This window comes from Perca flavescens, chromosome 15 (genome assembly GCF_004354835.1).
Source record: "Perca flavescens isolate YP-PL-M2 chromosome 15, PFLA_1.0, whole genome shotgun sequence".
Classification (NCBI taxonomy): Eukaryota; Metazoa; Chordata; class Actinopteri; order Perciformes; family Percidae; genus Perca; species Perca flavescens.
This window is the reverse complement of record NC_041345.1, coordinates 29995720-30019697: the sequence shown is the minus strand read 5'-3', so window position 1 is coordinate 30019697 and position 23978 is coordinate 29995720. Positions and strand designations below refer to the sequence as shown.

The window sequence follows — 23978 nt, the reverse complement described above, 5'->3', positions numbered from 1 at the left end:
GCAATTTTAATCTTATATTGTTAGACTTTGTATCATCCATATAGATTATAAAAAACAGACACATCTGTGACTTCACCAATGTTTAGGTTTTTGAAGAGACATTTGAAAATCTAGAATTTGGATTCTGCTTACTGCTTACATTTTGTCGATTGTTTAGATCTGGAAAATGGGAAAGTAGGCTGCACAAACGGGATGCTACCACCACGTGTTGTCAGTCAAGCCAGCAGAATCAGAATCAGCTTTAATGGCCAAGTAGTGTCAACACATAAAGGGAATTGGACTCTAGCTTTTTGTTGCTGTCAAAGTACATACACAGGAATAGACATATGGCTAAAAACAAGGACAACAAAGCTGAACAAGGTAAACATAAACATTTCACTATGTACAGATATAAGTTTGTATATAAAAAAGTGCATAAATATGCATACTTACACATAAGTACACATACTGGTAAGTACACACACACACACACACACACGTACACTAGAGTGGTCATTTTTTTGTCTGCGTCCGACAGACCAGTAAACGAACCCCGGCCCGAGCCCGACAGGCATTAAGATATTTATGTCCGAGCCCGACCCAAGCCCGACAGTTAAAATGTCATTTTTTTCTCATACTAATGGCACATGTATGTTTGTTTGTGTGGAAAGCCCGCTTTTATTAAGCAACTGTAGGAAGGCATTCGGAAATGTCAACAGATGAGCGAATAAGCGCACACGGAGCAACAAGCGCACGTTAATAAGTGGTTTAATTTAAAATGTTCAATGTGTCAACCTTTCCTGATTGCTTCGTTTCCGAGCGTGGTCAGAAAACCAGGGGAAACTCGTTACCTCCAGGGCCGACGTTATAAAATCAATAACGTCGGGGTTAAACTCATGTTCCTGGTGAGCAAATGAATAAACTTGGCTTTCAGTTTATTTTGGACACCGCACACACTGTGTATAAAACTTAAACTTATTCCACCAACTCTGCTCCGGTCGCATCTACACGTCTGCTTCCTCTTTCTCTATCTCTCTTCTGCCCACTTTCCACACACACACACACACACACACACACACACACACACACACACACACACTGAGCTCTCTAAAGCCCGAGACACACCAAGCCGTCGGACAGTCAGGCGAGGTTGAGTCTGTTTGGTGTGTTCCGTACCGTTGTCCGTCGGAGGGGCCGTCGGCCTTCATTTTGGTCAATTTGACATGTTGAATCTGAAGGCGGGCTCAAATGACCATTCTGATTGGTAGAGTGCTAACTTGGAAACAAAGAGCTGGATGAGCGTGACTAGAGTCTCTCAAAATCTGACGAAAATCTTATAAACTGACCTTTGTCGATCTGAAATGAAGACAGATTCAGCAACTGCATGGCCTATTTCCCACTTAACATGTTTTCAGAAACACGTTTCGGTGAACTATTTTAGTAAAATATGAGATCGTATTCTGAACAAGCCACCATGACAGTCTGGCTTTGAATTTCCGGAGAAAACCAGACCCACATTCGTCCAATCAGCTGCCGGTTTTCATTTTTGGGCCACAATACAGATTAGCGCCGCCTGCTGTTGTGGAGACATATTATGTCTTGTTGCTTTGGTGTGTTCCAAGGCACTTTTTTGAACAACTCAGGGAGATTGATCAGTCCAACTGGCTTTTCTTCCGAGGGTTAGCTGTCTGGTTGGTGTGTCACGACCTTTAAAGGAGACGCAGCACCATTTTACAACAAATGCCTTATCGCGCTGATGTGACCGAGCCCGACCTGAACCCGAACATCATTTCTAAATATCTGTCTGAACCCGGGTCGGGTATCACCACTCTAACACACACACATAAACTCTATGAGGATTGTAAACAGTAAGACAACAGGGCAGGGCCGGTTCTAGCCCTTTGGTTGCCCTAGGCGAGATTGAGTTTTGCGCCCCCCCACTAGTCTTGCATTGCCAGATCTCCACAGCGCTGTGTCAGCAATACAGTAGCAATGTATGTTCATTTGAGTTTCTAGCTTCCATGTAAGTTAGATGGCACCAACATTTGGTCTAATCATAACTGGTCTGGCAACCCAGAGGCCAGTGTTTTGTTTCCAGATTTGTGTGCATGGTGACTTATGATGGGGGGGTCAGGGGTCCAGTGTTTTGTTTAAATACTTTTTTCCTGCATTCTGGGTGACTTATTTTTGTTTTTTTCTGAAACAATTTATACTGGAAATATCTTTATCTAAAAGGAAACATAGATTACAATCCAAATATAAAAACATAATGGAATATATTGCAGTAAGGCTCTCAGGCATTCTGTATTGCTTTTAACTATTTATTCTCCTGTAGATCGACTTTTCTAAATATATCTGAGTCACAACACATGTAGCCTAGGCATCATTTACTCTTCCCACTTTTGCTTCTTTTATTGAGGAAGTAACCTCATTAAATGTGCATATTAAAATTATTCACCTGAATGATACATTAATTCATTTTAATAAATTAATAAACTCCTGGACTGTAATATTTCAGATGTGTTTGAGCAAGATTTTTGCTCATGTTCAAAACTTTGTGCACATTCAAAATACAGCATACATCATCTGTGTTCTCTGAGGTTTGGAGGAGTCGTGATATTTTGAGAAAAATAAAGTGATAATACAATAAGATATTACAAGAATAAAGTCACTATATTTCAGAAAATAATCCACCTGCACCATAGTCTGCTGTGATATCTCTGCTGAGACGGTAGATCTCAGACCTCCTGACAGGCTCAGAGCCCTGTTTGGGACGCTGGTCTCTGAATGAGACAGTTTAGGGAAGTGGCTGTAGGCTACGCTGCTCTACATCGAAGGTGGAAACACAAAACTACGCAGAAATAGGGACACATCTGCTGCAGCATGCCCCCAGCAGAGCACGTCCATAGTCCTGGATCCTCTGGCAAAAACTGGTCTGCACTGCTCTGCCTACTTTCCAGTTCCTCATCTCTCATTTCCACACTGTGCTCAGAGCTCCCTGCTGTCTTCACTCCCATCATCCTCAATCACATCTTCTCCATCATCTTTCTCTATGAAGGATACATCTGATATTAACCTCTTATCCTAATTTTAACCTAATATAATAAAACACACTAACATGTTAGTTTTACTAAACACCTTTCAGTCAAAATGTCTAAACATGGTTTGCTTTAATTTTGATATAAGATCACCTTGTCTCAAATCCAAAGAGGAGGATGAGGGGTCTGTTGCTACTCCACTCCCTGGAGGTCCATGTGTTCCACATTGTTAACATCTGCTGAATCTGACATAACTATAATGTTGACATGATATGTATCTACCGATGAGCTACCAAGCTACCTATGACACTGATTAGCCTATTACTGCTAATTATAGACATTATAGCCTATTAATTTAAAATTAAACATGTTTTAAATGAGGCTATTACAATGGTGTGTTGTATGCAAACAGCATTGTTAGTGTTTATGTATTTAGTCTTTACCTCAGATTACATGTATAACCAAATGATCAAGTGCATGTTCTGCTCTTTCAATGGGTTGTCTCAGTTTGTTTTTAGCACTAACAGTCACGGAGAGATATTCAAGCAGTTTAGCACAATGGATTTCGTTTTCTAGTTAGTGCTCACCTTTCTTTGAAAAGAAGTCAGTTACCAATTGTTTCCCCTCATTCTGTTTTCTCTCCTCCTCATGTCTTTCTTTTCTTTTTGGTAGCCTGATTTGGCTTTCTTTGAGAAAGACATTTCAAGAGAAAGAGAAAGACAGTTTGCACTCCACCAGACGCTCTCAACTGATCTAGCTAACGTAATGCGTGCAGGTGGACTAACCTTAACAAGGGGGGTGAGACCTTTTTGTATACAAAATGTAGTCAGTCAATCAACCAAGTTATTCAGCCAATACACTAACTTTACATTTCATCTGATATGCATTATGAAATGTTATTAGGAAATAAAAATATCCAGGTAAAATAAAATATATTCCAGATTTTTCAAGGGCCCTCTCTCCCCTTGGGCCCTGGTAATCAGTATTGGTTTTACCCCCGGTCCGATGCCCCAGGTGTCTGTGCCGCTGCTCGTATTTATCCAGAGAGAGTGAACACTAAGCAACGCACAGGTCTGCTTCAGAGCTCCGTGTGTTTGAGTCTGACCTGAGACGGGAAACGTCGCGTAATGAAAGGTTGACAAGTAAACGTGTGGCTGAGGGGGCGCCCTAGGATGATCATGTTTAATAAACACGTTTTATTTTGCTTGTCGTTCTAATTCTATTATTAATGGGAAGTAGACCTAAGGGCGACACGGCGCCCCCAACACATTTGACGCCCTAGGCAATCGCCTTGGTCGCCTATAGCAATCGCCGGCCTTGCAACAGGGCAATGTAAAAGTGCAAAACTGCCAGTGAGAGACAGGGGCCAGGCAACAAACAATGTATTTTACAGTAGCAGATGGGAAACAGCAAACCTTGGCTTACGGCCTTAGTGGGCCCCTGACTGCAGTTTGAAAACACACACACTCTCTGCCACTGTCACCTCTGCCAGGACATGAGGCTTGGCAGATTGTTTGCCATTTAGTGCCCCTGCTGTGTGAGGTGAAGAGTGCAAGGTGTTCAAAGTAGAGCTGACATGGCCTGTCTGTCTGCCCAAAGTCCAGTCTGTGTTTTCCCAGAGATCAACTACAACTTTTTTTCCTACTTCTACAGCTAACTGATGATGGATCTATTCCGCAGAGGAGAGCTGGGGCTTCTGGGAGGAGAGGGGCTGAGAGATGATGTGGGTGTTCCCGGGATCAGTTGGTCGGCTGATCGGCTGCCAGAGGACATGTACCCAGCGTCAGGACTGGCCCTGGCCGCTGCCTATCATGACATCAAGACCCGGCTTGCGAGTCTGGAGAGGGAGAACAGCAGCATCAAGAGGAAGCTTAAACACTACGAGGTCAAGGTGGAGAGCACAAACACACACACACAACACACACACACACACACACACACACACACAACACTACACTACATCACCTTTTATTGTCTGTTTTTTAGCAAATCACTACAGAGCTCCAGACTTGTAATGCATGAATGCATTCTTTTCTGGAAAGTCAATCTCCTCTCCTATCCTCTCCTCTCAGTTCCCTATGATTAGCGAGTTTGGAGAGGAAAGGATACTGTGCCGTTCCTGTGAGCCCATCATCAAGGATACCAGTGTAATCCAATCAGAGACCACCAACTTACAACAGAGGATCAACTCTCTCACTCAGGAGGTACTTTGTGATTGAAGAAATCAGGTTCAGTTTCAGGCTCAGGTTGGCTGGCTGAATAAACATGGAGGGACTAGAATATCTGTTGCTATTTTATTTTGAGAGCAAATTGCCCCACAATATGAATACAGTTTGATTGACACTTCAGTAGTGTAGTTCCACTTCTTGCTCTGTTGCTGCCGGAAATTCCATTGGACGACACTCTTTTCGGCTGGCTGTCCATTACCTGCAGGGTAAATCCAGACAGCTAGCTAAAATATCTGTCCAATCTGAGATTTCTGTTGTACGACTAAAACAACTTTTGAACGTACACGTTCCACCAAAACAAGTTCCTTCCCGAGGCTATTTTGCAGCAGCACATTGCTCTGTCCGGCCCATGACGATTGTGATTGGTTTAAAGAAATGCGAATAAACCAGAGCCTGTTTTTTTCCCATCCCGGAATCAGGCTTGTGCACAATTCAGAATTCAATTGAGAATGACTCCTAAATTCCAATTCAATTCTTGAATTTGAATTGAATTTGAATTGATGTCAAAAACAGGATCAATAATTACAATTCAAATTTAAATTAAAGGAAGCAGAATTATTGTAATTGTAATTTTGTGGAACATGATGGATAATGATTCAATTTCCCAGAATGCTTTACTTTAACCAAGTATTTAAAATTGTTGCCAGACAATGTGAGGTGGACATTTGTTTGAAAGCTTCTTTTCTACACAATTTGATGGTCAACACTGGACTTTTTAAGTTTCAGAAGTACCTTACAACTTCAGATTACCAACGTTTATAGATTTGACACCTGTAATAACAGCAACATGGAAAATAATAGCAAGCCTAAAAGGTCATCTGTACTAGTTCATTTTGAAGAACCAATTCCAACACGAACACCTGGAAACGACATATAGTCATATGCAAGCACTGCAGTGCTCCAGTCTGTGGCTCCATCAAGGCTACTTCAAATTTCAAAAGGCATCTACAAGTAAGTTAACAGACAGACAAAATCTTTTATTTTGAAAACCATCTCTTGATGGTATTATGCTACTGATATTTGATATCATCAGTGTTGGGGTTACTACTCAAGAACGTGTAATACACATTATTCACACACACAAAAACAAAAAACATGCATTACGTTACTTGTTATTCTCTCTGGATAGTAACTCATTACATTACTGTAGCGCAACACAGCAAGAGCCTGGCATATAGCTCATAAAGAACTTAAACACACCAACTCACAACAACAGTAACATTAACATTAATGTGTTACATTACTCAGTTACAGCCAAATGTGATTATATTATGGCATTACTTCATAAGGAAGTAATGTAAAGTAATCCCCCAACAATGGATATATGTGTTTAAAATCATGCAAGCACACTTTTTTCTTATTACTTATAGTAAATCAAGAAAACAATTCAATTGTGGAATTAATAGAAATATTCGTTCTCTGAAAGAGTGATCTATATTTTGGAACAAAATGTATGCAGGGTTGAAGAGTGACTAGTTAAGTGTAATGACATTATGTTATTAAATTACAAAATTAATGTAATTGTATTTAGTTGTATTACTGAGGTAAAATGTGTAATTTAATTAATCAAATCAACATCGTTTTGGAAATAATTGTACTGTTCACCCTAATTTTCTCTCCCAAATATGTCTGACTTATTGACTCTTATTGTCTGACTGCAGGTGGTAATTGACCCATTGGGTTTCCTAACCCCATTTACACTTCATGTATATTGAGTGGATCACATAGCTTTAAAATGTGGCAAGGTGCGGTGGCTCCACAGGAGTAACCACCTGGGGACTTTCACCCCGAGATATGCTTTACATTACATTTAGCTGACGCTTTTTATCCAAAGCGACTTACATTTTGCTATATATCTCAGAGAGCAACTAGGGGGTTAAGTGTCTTGCTCAGGGACACATTGGTTGATGTATCACAGTGGGAATCTAACCCAGGTATCCCAGACCAAAGGCATGTGTCATATCCACTGCGCCATCACCATATCTAGCCTACCCAGTTATACAAACGCTACACAGGTTCGTTAACTGAACCAAGACAGAGACGTGGTTCCAAAAAGAAATCTTCATTTATTGAAAATGAAATGGTTAAAGATTGGAAGTGCCTGAAAAGAGGGTGGTTAGAAATGTAGGTCAATCAAATTAGGATAATCAAATTCAAGTAGAAAAAAATAGAATTGTTTATTACAATGTTGAAAAAGGTAAATTATTTTTAAAACAATTACACTCCAGTTACTTAAAATTACCAAATGGAAAGAGGAAGTGGGCAGAGGCCAGCTGTGGATAGGCAATCTAACTCAGGGTGTGTTCCAGGGGTGCATCAACAGGCCTCCTTTTTGGGGGGCTCTGAATGCCAAACATCTTGTATTTTGTTGCGGCCCCTGACTCCTTCTTAATGGCGCTGACACACTTAGCCGATTATCGCCCGTTAGACAGTGATGCGAATCTGTTCGGTGTGTCCCGTGCCGTCGTCAGTCTGGGGGGTCATTTTGGCCGACCTGATATGTTCAGTAGCCGGCAGGGCAGTCGGGACTCACCCGGAAATAGGGAGTATAGTGAGGTGACTAGAGTCTCTCAAAATCTGACGAAAATCTTTTAAACTGACCTTATTCGATTTGAAATGAAGACAGATTCAGCAACTGCATGGCCTATTTCTCACTTAAAATGTTCTCAGAAACACGTTTCAGTGAACTACTTTAGTACAATATGAGATTGTATTATGAATGGCCGCCATGACAATCTGGCTTTGAATTTCCGGAGAAAACAAAACGCATGTGACGCGTTCATCCAATCAGCTGCCGGTTTTCATTTCCTGGGTAACAATACAGATTTGCGCTGCCTGCTGTTATAGAGATGTATTACGTCTTGTCTTTTTGGTGTGTTCTGTGGCACTTTTTGGACCAACACGGGGAGACTGATCATTTTGACTGGCTTTTCTGTCAACGGTCGGCTGTTGGCTATGTGTGTAAGCAGCTTTAGATACACTAGCTGTCCATCCTGCAGGGGAGCATCACCTTTTGATCGTGACTTACCTTTTGGCGGTTAGCAGCCTCTTGCAGGTGCCGGTTGGCTCCTTCAAATGCCATCTGGAGCCGGGCCTGGTGCTCCACAATCCAGTTGTGAGTACTGCCCTCTTCTGGAACATCCTTCCTAGTAGGAAGTCAACCGGTAAAAGGGGATCTTGTCCAAACATCAAAAAGAAAGGGGACTCACCAGTAGATTGATGTACGGTGTGGTGTTGTACGAAAAGATTACTTGAGGCAGGATGACCAATCTCTCTTCCTGGTTGTGGGCAAGGTGCGATTAAAACATTCACATTGACCATTCCCAGCAGGGTGGTAAGGGGTAGTATGGGACTTTTCAATGCCATACAAGCTGCAAAGCTGCTGGATCAGTCCACTCTCAAAATGTCTTCCCTGGTCTGAGCGGATAAGGCAGGGAACACCAAATTTGCAGAACCACTCGTTTATAGTACCTTAGCCACCTTTGATGCCCGCTGGTCATGGGTGGGAAATGCCTGGGTGTACTTTGAAAAGACATCCATCATCACTAGCACATTCTCCTGCCCATTCTTGGATGGCTCTAGCAGAGTAAAGTCCACGGCAAGGATTTAGTTTGGGCATGCAGCAAGGAGGTGGCCCATATACGTACGAGTTGACGGCTGTGTGTCCTTCGCTACCTGGCACTTTTCACACTCTTGACACCAGCGCTTCGCATTTAGGTGGATACCGGGCCAGTAACATCTCTGCCACACCAAGTTTACAGTTCGTTCTACACCTTGATGACCATGCTCATGATGCAGCTGATGCAAGACCTGACTCTTAAGTGACAAAAGCAGCTGGAGAACATCATCACCATCTGGGGAGAAGACTTTGCGATAAAGAACACCATCTTGCTCCACAATGCGATCCCACCGCTCGATCAATGCCAGGGTCTATCTACAGCATCCGGCCGCTTCTTTCTGGTCCAAAACACCAGGAAGTCACGTATGTTGGCATCTGCGGAGATTAGGGGAAGAGTGACATGGGAAATCAGCATCAGGCGCTAGCATCACAACTTTCTGCATGAACTCAGGAATTTGAGTGCTAGGAGTTAGGTGGTCAGTGGTGGATGTACTGGTTGAGTGTTGCCAAGAGAGGGCATCTGCATTGCCATTACTCTTACCGGGCCTGTACTTGATGACATAGTTAAAGTTAATAAGTTCTGAAGCCCAGCACTGTTCCACAGCAACCAGATTTGTTGTTGAAAGGTGACTTAGAGGATTGTTATCAGCATACACCACACATTTATGGCCCAACAGGTATTCTCTGAACTTCTCAGGCATGACCACTTAAGGGCCAAGAACTCCCAACTTTATGGAATTGTAATTGTTCATATTGCATTGTGATGGCCTTAAGTCCTGGCTGGCATAAGCTAGCCCCTCCCCCTCTACGAGCCCTGTGGGCAGACTCACTACCTGGGCATGACTCAACTATCACAGTGCGCGTGTAGAGCACAACATCATTAACTCCTAAATGGACTATAGGAATATATAATATATAACTATACCTCGTCATTTGAACCAGAGCTGGTGAGGCCATTAAATCAACAGGCAGCCCAGCACTTGAGGATTCAAACAAAGCATGGTTTCCCGAGTCTTGCTGGGTGCAGGTTGCTGCCGCTAGCTTCATAGTACCACCAGGGACTCTGAAAATCCTCCTGCCCTTGAGTTTTACTCAACTAGAGCGCTCAATGGGTGCATTTACCTGGGCCAGGTAACACTGATGCAGGGCTTGTTGGAGTTGGCTAGGGGCCTGTGAGACAGAGGGCAAATCAAAAAGAGCAGGGCCGGGCGCCCGGATAGCTCAGTTGGTAGAACAGGTAGAGGTTTACTCCTCTACGCAGCGAGCCCAGGTTCGACTCTGACCTGCGGCCCTTTGCTGCATGCCTTTCCCCCTCTCTTCCCTTTCATGTCTTAAAGGGGTGATAGAATGATCATATAGGGTATTTCACACTGTTCCTTAAGGTCTCCTAATCGGGTGTAACATTGGATTGGCTGAAAACGGCCTGGCTGATATTTTATTGGCTCTTATGCATCCCTGTGTTTTGGCCCTATTTCTGACAAGAGCTTTTCTTCCAAATATGATATGCTCATGAATATTTAGATGAACTCTGCGCTTTAGGAGCTCCACACAGTCGGACGAGAAAGCGGCAGCCTGCTGGGCTCCATACCCAGGGCAAAGTCACCCTTTGTGGATTACTGCACTACCGGGGCTCCGCGGAGCTGGGTGGCTGCCTGGGTTCCATAGTATATCTACAGTTTGAATTTCGTCACGGCACTTATATTACAAGTTCCCCAAAGCTAACAGTTGTGTCCGATTTCAATTTAAGGCATTTTTGTGAACTTGAGGGGTCTTGTTAGGAGGAGCAACTAGCTAGCTATGCGTCCCATTCAATACAATGGGAAAAGATCGCGGCTAGCTAGCTAGCTACACTTTTGGCATTACTATAGTATATTTACACTTGAATTATATACAGTGAATTTCGTCACGGCATGTATATCACAGCTACCAAAAAGGTCTTACCAACACTTGTCCAATTTCAATTTAATGCATTTTTGTGAATTTCAGAGGCTAGCTAGCTCTCATTGACAGACTCCAGCTCACCGTGGGCTCTATCAATGAGACTCGCGGACAAGAGGCGTATTTCCCCGATCGTTTGTTTAAATAACTCAACACATATCCATTATAAGATTAACTGGAACCTGCGGTAAGAGATTGCGGGCGTAACAAGCTCGCTGACCGCGCTCTCAGTCACACAACGGCCATTTAGCAGGAAGAGGTTATACAAAGGCTACACAGGTTCGTTAACTGAAGCAAGACCAAGGTGGTTACAAAAAGAAATACGTATTTATTGAAAATGAAATGGTTAAAGACTGGAAGTGCCTGAAAAGAGGGTGGTTAGAAATGTAGGTCAATCAAATTAGGATAATCAAATTTAAGTAGAAAAGATAGAAATGTTTATTACAATGTTGACAATTTAAAAAGGTAAATTCTTTAAAACAATTACACTCCCAGTTACTTAAAATTACCAAATGAAAAGGGGAAGTGTGCAGAGGCCAGCTGTGGATAGGCAATCTAACTTAGGTTGTGTTCCAGGGGTGCATCAACTTGCCCACCACATGTGCTCACTGCAATCGATAGTCACTGCAAATTGTGTCACCGCAAATCGTGTCCCAGTGCTATTATCACTACAAACTGTGCAGGGACCCACATTAGCATGCCTAGCCTCCACCACAAGCTCCACTGAAAAGGAAACAAGTAAAGATAAAAACAACAGTTGGTCATATAAAATACAGGCAGACCAAACAGGGAGAGTGCTGTCTGATGGCACTTTAACAACGTACTAAATGAAACAAAATACTAAAAAACTAAACCAAGGCAAAACAGCAGCTGACAACCTACTAGTCGGAAAACATTTACACATTAAAATATAATAATCATCTGCAATAACTTTTTCTTTCAGTAGCCATGATAACTCACTGATGGTTATTCCTACCTCACACCATGTGCTCACTAGAACAAGAAATATATCACAACACACTTGGATTCCTGTCAGACAGGCAAACTGCATCAAAATGTGTAAGTCTTAAAAGCATAATGCAGCATTTCAATCTACTCAACTACTGTACCTACATGGTCACAGAGCTGATCACATGTAGCATCTGACAAGAAGAGAACACCAGTGGCAGCCATGATGGTACAGGTGCCTTAAATAAGCTCAGCTAATGAGGGGGGTTTGGTCTGGGTGGAGCTAATAGGATACTAGGGAGGTGTGTTCAAGAGCAGACACTGCAGGGCTGAATACCTAAAGTTCTGCATACATGCAAACCCCACTACATACAATTCAGTTCAGAGATTTGTAGTCACTGACTATTTAACACAATTGAACACATAACAATACACAGGCACTTCAGTATGTACAGAAGTAAGTGAACAAATCACCATTAATTCAGCAGTATGTTCAGACTCTTGCTAGTCCAAGCACTCACGTTCACTTCAGTACGAAACAAGCCTATACAAGCACAGCACATAAAGTAAACAGCTCAGCAGAGACACACACTTATGTACACACAAAGTCCTTGATTTATATTCGATATGAGACAATTGAAATGACAAATAAGGTCTTTAGTTGCGTGGCTAATTTTGCAGATTTTAGTAATTTACTTAGTGTAATAAAATAAAATAAATATTCAACCCAATTTGTAGTAAACCAGAATGATCTGTTAAAGCAAAGTCTGAGAGGTTTCTTCCCCCTCTCTCTGTCTCAGCTCCAGAAGAGTAAGGAAAGAGAGGAGAGGTTGGAGGAAGTCATCCAGGCTTATGAGAAGATTCACTTGGAGAAAAGCAATGTCCAGAGAGACCTAGACAAGATGGTAAACAAACAAACACACACACACACACACACACACACACACACACACACACACACACACACACACACACACACACATACATAATATTCCATGGTAAAATGTTAAGCAGCAATTTGGGTTTCAGTTTCACTCATGTGTTTGTGTGTGTGTCAGACGACTCTGGCAGAGCAGCATGTGGAGCAGATATGCAGTCTGGAGTCAGCCGTCAGACAGAGAGAAACTTCCCTTCAGAAACTCAGTGCTCAACTCCGCAGCAAAGACGCACATCATTCTCAACTCCATGCCAGCCTGAACGTACCCAGAGGTGAGTTCTGTGTGGATCAGCAGTAGACCAAGTTATATATAATAATAATAGTAGCAGAAAGCAGTAGTACTCATAATAATAGAAGTATTAGTAAAGTATTAGTAACAGTGCTACCAGCTACTTTTTTAGCAGTTAATACCACTATATTAAACAGTAGGGTCCCCCGATTTCAGTCGTGAGTTAAAAACACAAAATATACAATCAACCTTTTGCTTATTCCTGCCCCCGTAGTAACCGTCACTACCTGTATCAAGCGTTCCTTTGGCAGATTTACCATTGTACTAATTTGTAGTATTTTTTAAACAATGGGTCCTTGATTTCAGACTCGCGACCGTCCATTTTGTCGGCTAAAATGCAACCATTCATGCAGATTTCCTAAGTTACAACCTTATAGGTTTATGAGTTGGTTAAAAATGCTGTCTCTGGTTGACTTTCTTTAAGCTGAGTTTTGAATTCCGAAGGTCTTAAATATGCACAGTGGCTAAATACATAATAATAAGGTAAAAGACAAAGGTTTATGCTAATGGATCTCAGTATGATAAGGAAGAATGTAAGATCAGACTCTTATTTTATTGTAACATAACATTGTTTAGCTGCTTTGCTACAGTACAAACTTGGAAAATTAAGGTAGAGGTTGGATTTATACTTGTGTGTATTTTCGAATAATAATTAACTTTTGAAGATGAAGACCAACCAATGTGTTTGGTGAACATAACGCTATGTCATATAAAGCTTTCTTTGTACTTGTACAAGACATGTAGAGTGGGCCTAGTAGACGGTGCACGAGCTGCGAGCATGCATAGATCTACCTTTATGCCCAACGCATTGATTGTTGCAGTGTTGTCTGAAACACCAGGGGCATACAAACAAAATAATCTGTGAATAAGCAAGAATTAGTAGGGAAGAAATAGCTACTTTCATTATTGACATTGTTGTTGATTATATCCAAGATGAAATGACTGCCTCTCGATGTTCCATGAGACAGCTTTTTAGGTTTGACAAAGCGGTCTCTCATGTTTTTCCACACCCTCTGGCAAAATGCCTCTTCTTTCCCAAGGGGTTGTGTCTCTCTTACCACAAATTTAAGGCCATTTGACTCCCATGAAGAATCATACAGATGTTTGTACAGGCGAACCTGCTCAAAATGTTTTCCAAGCTGACTATGTTGAACTGTAACGTGCAGTGCACGCTAGTTACAAAGATTCAGAGGTGCACGACCACACACCATGCAACTTGCGGAGCCTAAGGCCAGGTTTAACAAGGTTTCACAGGGTTTTTTCAAGTGCAACTCCGCTATACCTACCTGGCTCACGAACGTCACACCAGAAACACCACAACCATAGAGCTAGCTTTCCAAGTTGCTGGAGTGTAAGCTTTCCCAAATCCAATGCAGCAGAACAGAGCTGATAATGTCTGCCTACTCTCAGATAGTGGCATCCTGGACCTGAACTCTCAACCCTGGACTTCAGCATGTGGAGAAAGCTAAAGCTTGCCTGGCCTCCTGTGCCTCGTTATGGTTGCTAAGATATGATTGGAAAAAAGGTTTATTCAACTTGTCAATTCTCAATAAAATAGAAATGTGGTAAAATGTATGCTTAGCAACAGTTTACATTATTAGTAACCGTTTAAAAAAAGTAACTACTGTAACAAATAGGGATGTCCCGATGCCAATCGGATTGTAGCCGACTGGGGATCGGCATTTACCCCAATTACCTTACTTCAATTATTAACATCAGCTTGTAGTGATCGCTGCCTTAAAGGTCCAATGACATGCTGCTTTTTGGATGCTTTTATATAGCTTTTGAGAGGCGGCGAGCCGAGCCGGCTGCTCCTCATTTGCATAAAGTTAGCTGGAATTAACTTTATGCAAATGAGGTGCGGGCACCCTGCTTCTCCAAAGTCCCCGCAACGCTACCAGAATGCTCCCATAGAAATGAATGGGAAGCGGGGAAATGACGCTGACAATGGACACACACCTTCAGATTGCCTATGCCCCCCACTGCCCACTCACCTCTCATTTAAAATGAATTACGTGGCAGATCGAGACAATCGCTATCCGTTTTACAGAAGTGGATAACTCCAATTCCCCATACTTCTTAACTATACAGGCTGTTATTCCCTGGAGCAGAAGAAGAAAATCAAAGATTGACTATTAAGCACAAGAGGCTGTTGTCTAGCGGGGAACTGGTTGCGGGTTTGCTGAGATCCTAAAGAGAACTGTTTTGGTGTTGAGAGAAAAGACTCATTTGCTGCACTAAGTTAAATGTATTAAATAATTAAGACATTTAATTACTTTGCTTACTTAGTTAGTTTTGTAAACCAAAAAAAGGGATCAGCCCTCGGTATCAGCGGATATTCACTATTTAAAAAATCGGATTGGGGGGGTCAAAAAAGCTGATCTGGACACAAACATGTAAAAAGGTGATACTGATGATTTAGGATTTACATTTGATTCCTCTACTGATATCATTGTAGAGTAGTGACTTGTAAGAAAAAACAGGGAGAACAGATGAAACAGATTAAGGCTGTTGTGTGTCTGGTTTTGTCAGAGGGCCGCGGTCCGACGCTGCAGAGCTCCCATAGTTTGGACGCCCTGTCCGACCTGAAGCTGCAGCGCCTGGAAGCCGAGCTGGAGGGGGCAAGGCACCAGGCCGAGGGAGCCTGTCAGAGAGAGAAGGAGCTGAGGGTCGAGTTTCAAAGGCTGCAGCAGGAGGTAGCCCAGCTACAGGAAGCACAGAGACAGGTAGGCCTCATGCTTAAAAGACTATATGTTTACGTCTGTGATACTATCAGATCCATTATATCTACCGCAACCTCCAGACTGTGACCATTTTATCACATTTGATGGCCATTTTTAGTCTAAAATAGGTGCAGATGCATTTTTTATTTATTGTATAAGGTAATTCATATAATGAGGGTAGGGAATGAAATGACAAAACAAAATGCAATGAAACTAAAATACATAGGTTTTTAATGTATGAATTAAATTGTGAAATTTGGCAACAAATTAGCAATTGTAGAATTTAGACCAATGAATTACAAAAAACAAAACAAGGAAATTGCTATAAAATAAGGACAACCACGCCAACCTATTCGATAATGCATGATGTCTCTCACAGATATTGTGCGGTTGTATTTGACAGTTATAGCAGAAACGTCACCATCGTTAGGTGATGCAGTTGCGAGGATGGTCTGAAAACTCTTCCAGCTGGTGCAGTTAATGGTAGTGTAATGTAGTGTAATGGTAGCACTATTCTATAATCTTAACACATCCCATGTGCAGCGTTAAACCAACTGTGATTGCATTTACTAACCCGTATAGTTTTGTATCAAAGCCTGATATATCTTCTTCCTCTGTGTCATAGAGCTCTGTTGTTGTTAAAAACACATCCATGAGCCACACTGTTGCACTGGGTGATATGTTCCTTCCTTATCATGAACACACACTTCACGTTATTTTGACTCAATCCCACATACCCTTTCTTGCTGCCATAAATACTGAATAGAGCACCACACATGAAAATAGTCTGCAACAAATGCACTATTTACGATTTACGTCTACCAATACCATTTACGTATGTGATTTACGTATACCAATAGGCAGAGAGCCACAGGAACATGTACAATAATTATAATCTCTAATCTAATGCTGTATGATCGATTCAAAAAATTCCAAAATGTATGATTATTTTGACTTGTCATGGTGTGTGTGTTTACACAGACATTCTTTATTGCTCCAGAAGTGAGAGGCTTTCGCTGCCCCAATTGTGTGTGTTTCTGTTACGTCACTTGGCTGCAGATCGTCAGTTTGTTTGAGTAGTTTCTGTTGGAGTACTCCAGCTATTCAAGTTTCTGAAAAAAAAAACTTGAATAGCTCAAAAACCTGTTAATAACCAGGATAATCATGTCCATGTAAACACACTCATGTTTGCCATGGTGATTCGCCTGACAATATGAAAAATACAGAATAAGACCAGCTTTATCCATTAAGGGTTTGATATCACTCAATGGCTCATCACATTAGATGACTATTACCACAGAGGTTAAAGCTGCTTTCCTGTACCAAGAAGAGTTGTTAAATGAGTTACTGCTCAAAATGCATTAAATTAAATCTTCACAATATTTACTTTTCCACAAGTTCCACATTTCTGCAAATCGATTTTCACCACACACTGAAATTAACCGATACCAGTGGCTGCCAATCTGAAACTGTTACTGAGAGCAAAGCTAACCTGGGCTCATAGACAAAAAGAACACAGCTGCTAAAGGCTAACCTAGCTCATAACATTAAATATAGACCCTTTGCAAACACGTGACCAAAACCATGTGACGACGCCATGACGGACGGTAGAATCACCGGAAGCACAAGCTAAACAGTGCAGTAGACGAGCGGAAAGTTTCATTGGTTTCAATCAGTTTAAAATAAATAACACTAAATAAACTGTAATAATAATACTATCTTCTTCTTTATGAGTTCTTCTATTGAACAACAAGTTGTTGTGACGTTATCGGTCGAGGTAGGGCATCTGGTAGGTGCTCACAAAGAGCGGTATTTCGAGAAGTTGGGGATCGCAGGATTGGATACCGACCTTTACCCTCTTACTCCCTCCATTTTCAGGGACCTCATTAAATCGCCGAATCTGCCCAACTTCAACTTTGACTTCGTCCACACGATCTGTACCACTATGTGGTAAACGGGGTATCCCCATACACTGGTACTGATCTCAAAGCTTTAAACACATCGAGGATTATGGCGTTTCATTACACCGAGCCACTTAGCTGCCCTCTGAGCCAAGCCAACTACTATATAACACAACTTTGACTCACCCGACAGATCACGATCAAACTGTAAATGTGAATATCTTGTACAAACATTTTAATTTCCCTTCATATTAAAGGCAACCTCTGAGCAGGCTACTGTATTTCAACAGAGTCACAAGTTATCTTGGAAGCTAACGTTAGCTAGCAATCACCTGTTGAGCTCCATGCAAAGTTTGCAGCCAGCAGCAAAGACAAACTCCCAAAAGAGCCACATAAAGTGAAACTGAAGGGAAGTTGTGCACCATTCAAATACGAAGACAAACAGAGTCGGTGTGGTCTGTTGTTGTTATCACTTTAAGATAATTAAACTTAACTAACCAAACTAAATAGAAGCGGTTTAGGCAGGCTAACGTGCTAGCATTACGTGGCTAATAGTTAGCTAGCTCTACGTTAAGAGTGATTTAATATGGGCCAGTTTGATACATTAAATATCGAAGGAACCTTAGAAGTGTGTTCCCCTTGTTAACACAATGACTCAAACCAGACATAACACAAAGCCTACAGAAGCCCACCGCACAACAAGAAATAACCATTTAATTATATGAGCGAATACGTACACGTTTGACTTGCCATCTGTCTACAGTAACAGCATAGCACTTCCGCCGTCCGTCATGGCGTTCATAATTCGCGCAAGTAGAGCGTGACGTCATGTGCAAAGGGTCTATATTGTCTCCTCTGCCTGCGTGTTTGCAATTAGTGAGAATGAGACCTGAGCTGGCCTGGATGAGTGTATACTTTTCTACCTAAGAGGGGTTGTGCTGTGTCAAACTGACTCACCCAGCCACTGCTTCAGTTCGCAGTCGAAAGAGGGCTGCTGGTTTGGTGACCACGCCGTCGGGAGCGACCTCAGCTCTAAGTCCGCTTTCCAGCGTCCTCTGTGTAGAATCATTAAAAATGTCTGTGACAAGTTGTAAAATGCTACAGACCTAACCACAGCTCTGTGTCTCTGTCAGCCACGGAACCTGTCCACACACTGTGAGCACTGTGACGTAGAGTGGATAAAGAAAGCTGGGGATGAACAGTGAGTCTTACTTTGAAACCAGCCTATAGTGTTTGTCATGTATATGTATTTTTTTTTAGTCACTCTCTTTGTTTTGCAGGGTGAACCTAGCATTAGCCTACACAGAGCTAACAGAGGAGTTGGGTCGTGTTCGCAATCTGGCTGTGAAACAGAGTGACCTCCTGCAACTTGTCTCACAGGAGCCTGGTAGGCAGCTGACTAGTTTATGGATGTCATTATATCATTACATATTTTATAGCGGAGGCTAGTCTAATATGTTCAGAACAATGGAGTGGGCTCACTAACAAAGTGTGTGTGTGTGTGTGTGTGTGTGTGCGTTTTTCATTTATATTTCAAATATTCACTTATTACACTATGATGAGTTTCATGAAGTTGCCAATGTATGTACACAGAGAAGACAGAACAGAAGCCTCTTACGTTTCTTTGAATGTGTTGTATTCGGACCCAGGTGCCAGTGGGGGAATGCATTAGTGCATCTAATTAATGCAAACAGAACCAGAAATGTCAAATATTATTTTCTTTCATGTTGGTTAAGTGTAAATATTGGTGGTTTAAAATGATTAACAAATGGAAGAAATCTTGTTTAAAATCCTTTTTGCTGTGATTATCTTCTTTACAGCGCTCAGTCATTGCAACCATGTCAATTCAAACAAATTCAAACACAACCCCTATAGCGTGTTGGGCTTTGTTCGTTATAGTGTCCACCAGCATTTTTATTCATGAGCTTAGTTTACTGATATAGGTAAATAGGTATGTTAATCGTGACTTTTTAGAGTGCTGGATCAAACTAACCCAAACAGTCGTGGCTATAGACTGGACATTTTAAATTCAAACATTTTATTACAGAGGGGGTGCAGGTGTAGTAGAGACAAAGCCTAAATCCTTTTACGATTCTCTCTCTTTCTCTCTTCCTCCTCCAGTATCTCGTCTTACTGCTACTCCTCAGCATCTCTCCCCAACCTCCTCCCAGCGCCCCTCCCTTTCCCATGACCGGCTCCTACCCACCCCCTCTCCTCCTCTGTCCCCAAGCGACGGCCCCGCCTCCTACTCCCATCAGCCAACCTGCAGCCGTCTACGGGCAAAGTTCCAGGGTCGCCGTAGTTACTCGGAGGTGAGGCTGGAAAATTAGACGTGTTATTATACTAACATTTTGGTGTAACTTTTTGGAGAAACTACAGATATACTGCATATGCAAATCCTTTTCCCAGGTATCTGACCCGTCAGGTATCCACAGACCCCGAGCTCGGCTGATGAAAGATCCAGTATCCACCCTCCCCAAACCCAGGCCCCTCCTGGGGGAGATGCAGAGTTACGGCCAAACCAAATCTCAGCTACGTACCTCCTTGGTTGGCCTAGTCAGACCGGCCTCAGCTCACGGAGCTGGAGGGGAGAGAGGAGGTGGGGGAGGAGAGAGATGTGGTGGTAGCAGTCTGAGCAGCAGTCCACGTCACTGTGCTCTGGACCTGGGCTTCCCTCTGGCTGCTGAGGTGAGACTGACAGCTTTCATTTATTTTCATTAGGTCGGTGACTTTTCTCATTGTTAACAGTCTGCTTGTTGAAAATGATTTTAGTAATCTGATGTGTTCTCATAGATAATAACCTCACTCATACTAACACTGTCTCACAGATGGCAAATATCTATAATACATATCCTTAATGACCTAAGACTGGTGAGAAAATCTCCTTAGTAAATAGATTTAAGCCCTATTCACAAGGGTCTAGTGAATATGCTAGCTTATGTGATTTAGAAATTACCCCCACATATGACGTCAAGGCTATGTCAAAACTTTCATCTATAATAGCCAATGCGACTCCAAATCACTGAGATGCCGATTCGCACAGAACTAATATTACTACATGACATCTGTGTTTGGCGAAATACGGTAGGTAATCTGCAGTGGAATTTTTAGTAGACAAATTACAGACATGGCAGATTCGCACAGGATTAACATCACAGACAACCTCCGCAATTAGTTCAAATGACAAGAGCTCCCCAGGTAATAATAGTATTAGTTTGAATAGGGCTTTAGTGTTCAGTGCTAATTACTGTAGCAAATGTTATCATGCTAACACGCTTAACTAAAACCCCATTTTCACCTGGTTTTAAAATCCGTCCTGAGTGATCCGATCACAAGTGGACATTTCAAAGTACAGATGGGAATGTACACATTGTGGACTCGTTGAGATCTGATCACACAGACCACATTTAAAGGTGGTCGGGGCTAGAGGACTGCATTGGGATTGGGATACTGGGCCCAACACGGGCGGTTTTAACGGGGGCTATGGCTGGGATTTTGGAGCACTGCACCTGATCAGTGCTGTTACAACTGTTCACTTGGTTCTCCTAGCTAGGTTTCATAAGAAAATCAGCAGCGCACACGATGCATCCAGTTAAACACCAGCCAAATGCTTTATCAACACTCCTCTACTCCCTCTCACTTACTTCTTTCCCGGGGCACTGGACCCCCCCTTTTCTTATATATATATTCGACCTGAGGGATCCAATCAACAGGGACTTTAACATGAAAGGGTGCGTTAAAAGACGGGGAAACGAAACAAAATAAAACAACCTGACCAAAACAAACCACAGCCAGCAACACGTTCTAAAATAAGTTGAATAAATTAATTAATGTCACTTTGCCCTTATTGCACTAGAATAACTAATTATTGCACTTGTATGAATGTAATTATGCACTAGAACGTAATTTGCTACATATTACTGACAGGTATGCATAGTTATTAATATTACACAGTAAAATAACTAGTTTCCAAAATCACTGACATCTACAGTGCAACTTATTCAAATGTTTGTCAGTGGAGATTATATAGCTGTATTATTGATTTGAGTTTATTGCCACAATTTTTTCTAATCCATTTTTTTTAGCAGTTGTCAGGTTACCAAACCAAATTGCCATGCAGTTTCCAGAACTGATGTATAAAACTGACCATAGCATTCTTTTTAAGCTTCCTTAAAAATAATGTGTGAGCCACTAACTAGAGGGGTCATCACTTACATTTGGCCACATACTATTTTATGCAATGTGACCCTACATGTGCAGAAACATACTATTCTATAATCCTTTAAACTGCAACAGTTATCGTGACTTTTTAGAGTGACTTTTCACCATTTTCTCCCCTGCCCCTCCTTTCATTCAGGTACATCACTTCTGTCGCCTTGATGACCCGCCTGAGCCCACCCCACTGGTGACACCACCACAGTCCTCTGATGATGAAGAGGTGATGACGATGATAACAATGTGTGTGGCTTCTCTTGCGACTTAAACACTGGGTTATTTATTTGGAAGATGTGTGTTGTGTAAATTTACAGGATGTATGTACGTATTTATCGCCGGCTGCCAGCCCGCCTCGGACACTTGGTGCAATTGGGATTGGCCCATCATCGCCCAGGGAGCAACCCCTACACCCCTCATTCCCATCTCCTAGGAAACAGCCCCGCCATCCCTCCTTCTCGTCCCCTGAGGGCCCTGCCACCCTGTCCTGCCATCTGCCTCCCTACACTAACACTGAACATGCTCAGTCATGGCCCTCCATTAACGTGAGTAGAAATTAACGATGAGAACTAAATGAAGCAACTAATAGATTCCCTGCAGTCCTTGTAGGGAAACTAACTCATTGTAGCAGCCAAAAGACGATAAAAAGAAGGAAAAAAAGAAATGTGGTACAGAACACAAAACAAAGAGAGGACCAAACACACTTAAATGGCACCATTAAGTGTATGGCTAGTTGGGAGCTGGACAACAGAATTCTTGAAGAAAAAAAAGCATTCAATATAATCGTGAGATTATGCAGAGATATCTGGAGAATGTTAAAGGCAGATTGCAGTATTGATATAGCTTGAGTTCAAGAGGAGCCAATACATACAAGACTGTGTCATCTGCACATAAAAGGATATTATAAGACAAAAGAGGCTAAAAAGCTCCTTAAAGCTGAGGAGAACTGCAGAGTTTATTCTCTATGAGTGTATCACTACAAGCAACACCTTTTCACATTACACATAGTCATATGATCCATTGTTAAAATCTTGATTAATACAGCTTTAAAATACATCTGTTCTTGGCAATTTTGAACAAATTGGCATTCTGTAATGGATTACAAAGCATCTGTGTAAATTAAGATGAAAACTAAGATTAGATTATGGGATTTTGCCATAATTTGAGGTTCAGTAATTTGACACCTGTGTCTTGCTCTGTCTGTAGTTATGGATGGAGTCAGAAGAGAGTGCTGTTCGTAGCTGTCCTCTGTGTCAGCTGACCTTCCCAACTGGTTACCCTGACGACGCCCTCATCAAACACATCGACTCCCATTTGGAAAACAGCAAGATCTGACTTTTTTATCAAGCATTTTACATTAATGTCACCAAAGATGGACACCAGACCCATCTTGATGGTTTTCTATTTAGGTTTTAACCAGGTATGGTTTGATGAGCCTGCATGCTTCTTTCTATGGAACTTCTTACAAAGCTCCATTTCAACAATTCTGTATCAAATGGTGTTTTTTTTTCTTTCACAACCTGATTGCTAAAGAAATAGCAGATGTAGAAAGACAACAGTGCTGTATCTCTCGACACAGAGACAGGAGCTGCTGAAGCTCCATTGTTAACGTCACGTATGTCTGAGAGTAGCCCTGGACGCAGAAGAAACATGCTGGAAACATCTGCCAGATGCAATGTCAGGAGCACCTGTTGTTTTCATGTCCCAACATGCAACAAACCACCTGGATGTCACCGCTTTCATGTTCATGTAGAGGATCAAATTGACTATTTTCAAAAGATTTCTGGAATAAAGAATTGTGAGCTAAAATGATTCAGAGGTTAAATAATTTAGTTAGTAAAATGATAGGATAGAAGTAAGGACAATGATGAGAGTAAAAGAGGCCAATCCACTAGCTAGTGGAGTTCAAAAACAAACTATATGTAAACTTGAGTGTAAAATGCTCCAATGGTAAAACATACTTCAACGAAAAATTAAGAAGTACAGCAAAAAAAAGCACCTACTGCCATCTCTTGGTGTGGTAATGAAAGTGCCTTGGTTAAACCACAATCTTTATTTTAAGAAGGCAAAGAACTATGGAAGCCCATTTCCGCTACTTAAAAATAACAATACACCACATACTTTTATTGTAAAATGATTTTTTCCCCTCATAATTGTTACTTATTA

General features: G+C 41.8%; 1 protein-coding gene across 1 annotated transcript; it reads left to right on the top strand.

Annotated features, from left to right (window-relative positions):
- Window positions 1-271: 271 nt before the first annotated feature.
- On the top strand, window positions 272-23559 carry LOC114568880 (TANK-binding kinase 1-binding protein 1). Its single transcript, XM_028598514.1, has 13 exons — window positions 272-360; window positions 4671-4908; window positions 5090-5221; window positions 12551-12655; window positions 12809-12959; window positions 15509-15702; window positions 18734-18801; window positions 18881-18987; window positions 19722-19912; window positions 20010-20288; window positions 21958-22038; window positions 22130-22357; window positions 23019-23559. Exons 2-13 carry the CDS (start codon window positions 4678-4680, stop codon window positions 23145-23147), a joined length of 1896 nt encoding a protein of 631 aa, XP_028454315.1. The 5' UTR covers window positions 272-360; window positions 4671-4677; the 3' UTR covers window positions 23148-23559.
- Window positions 23560-23978: the final 419 nt, after the last annotated feature.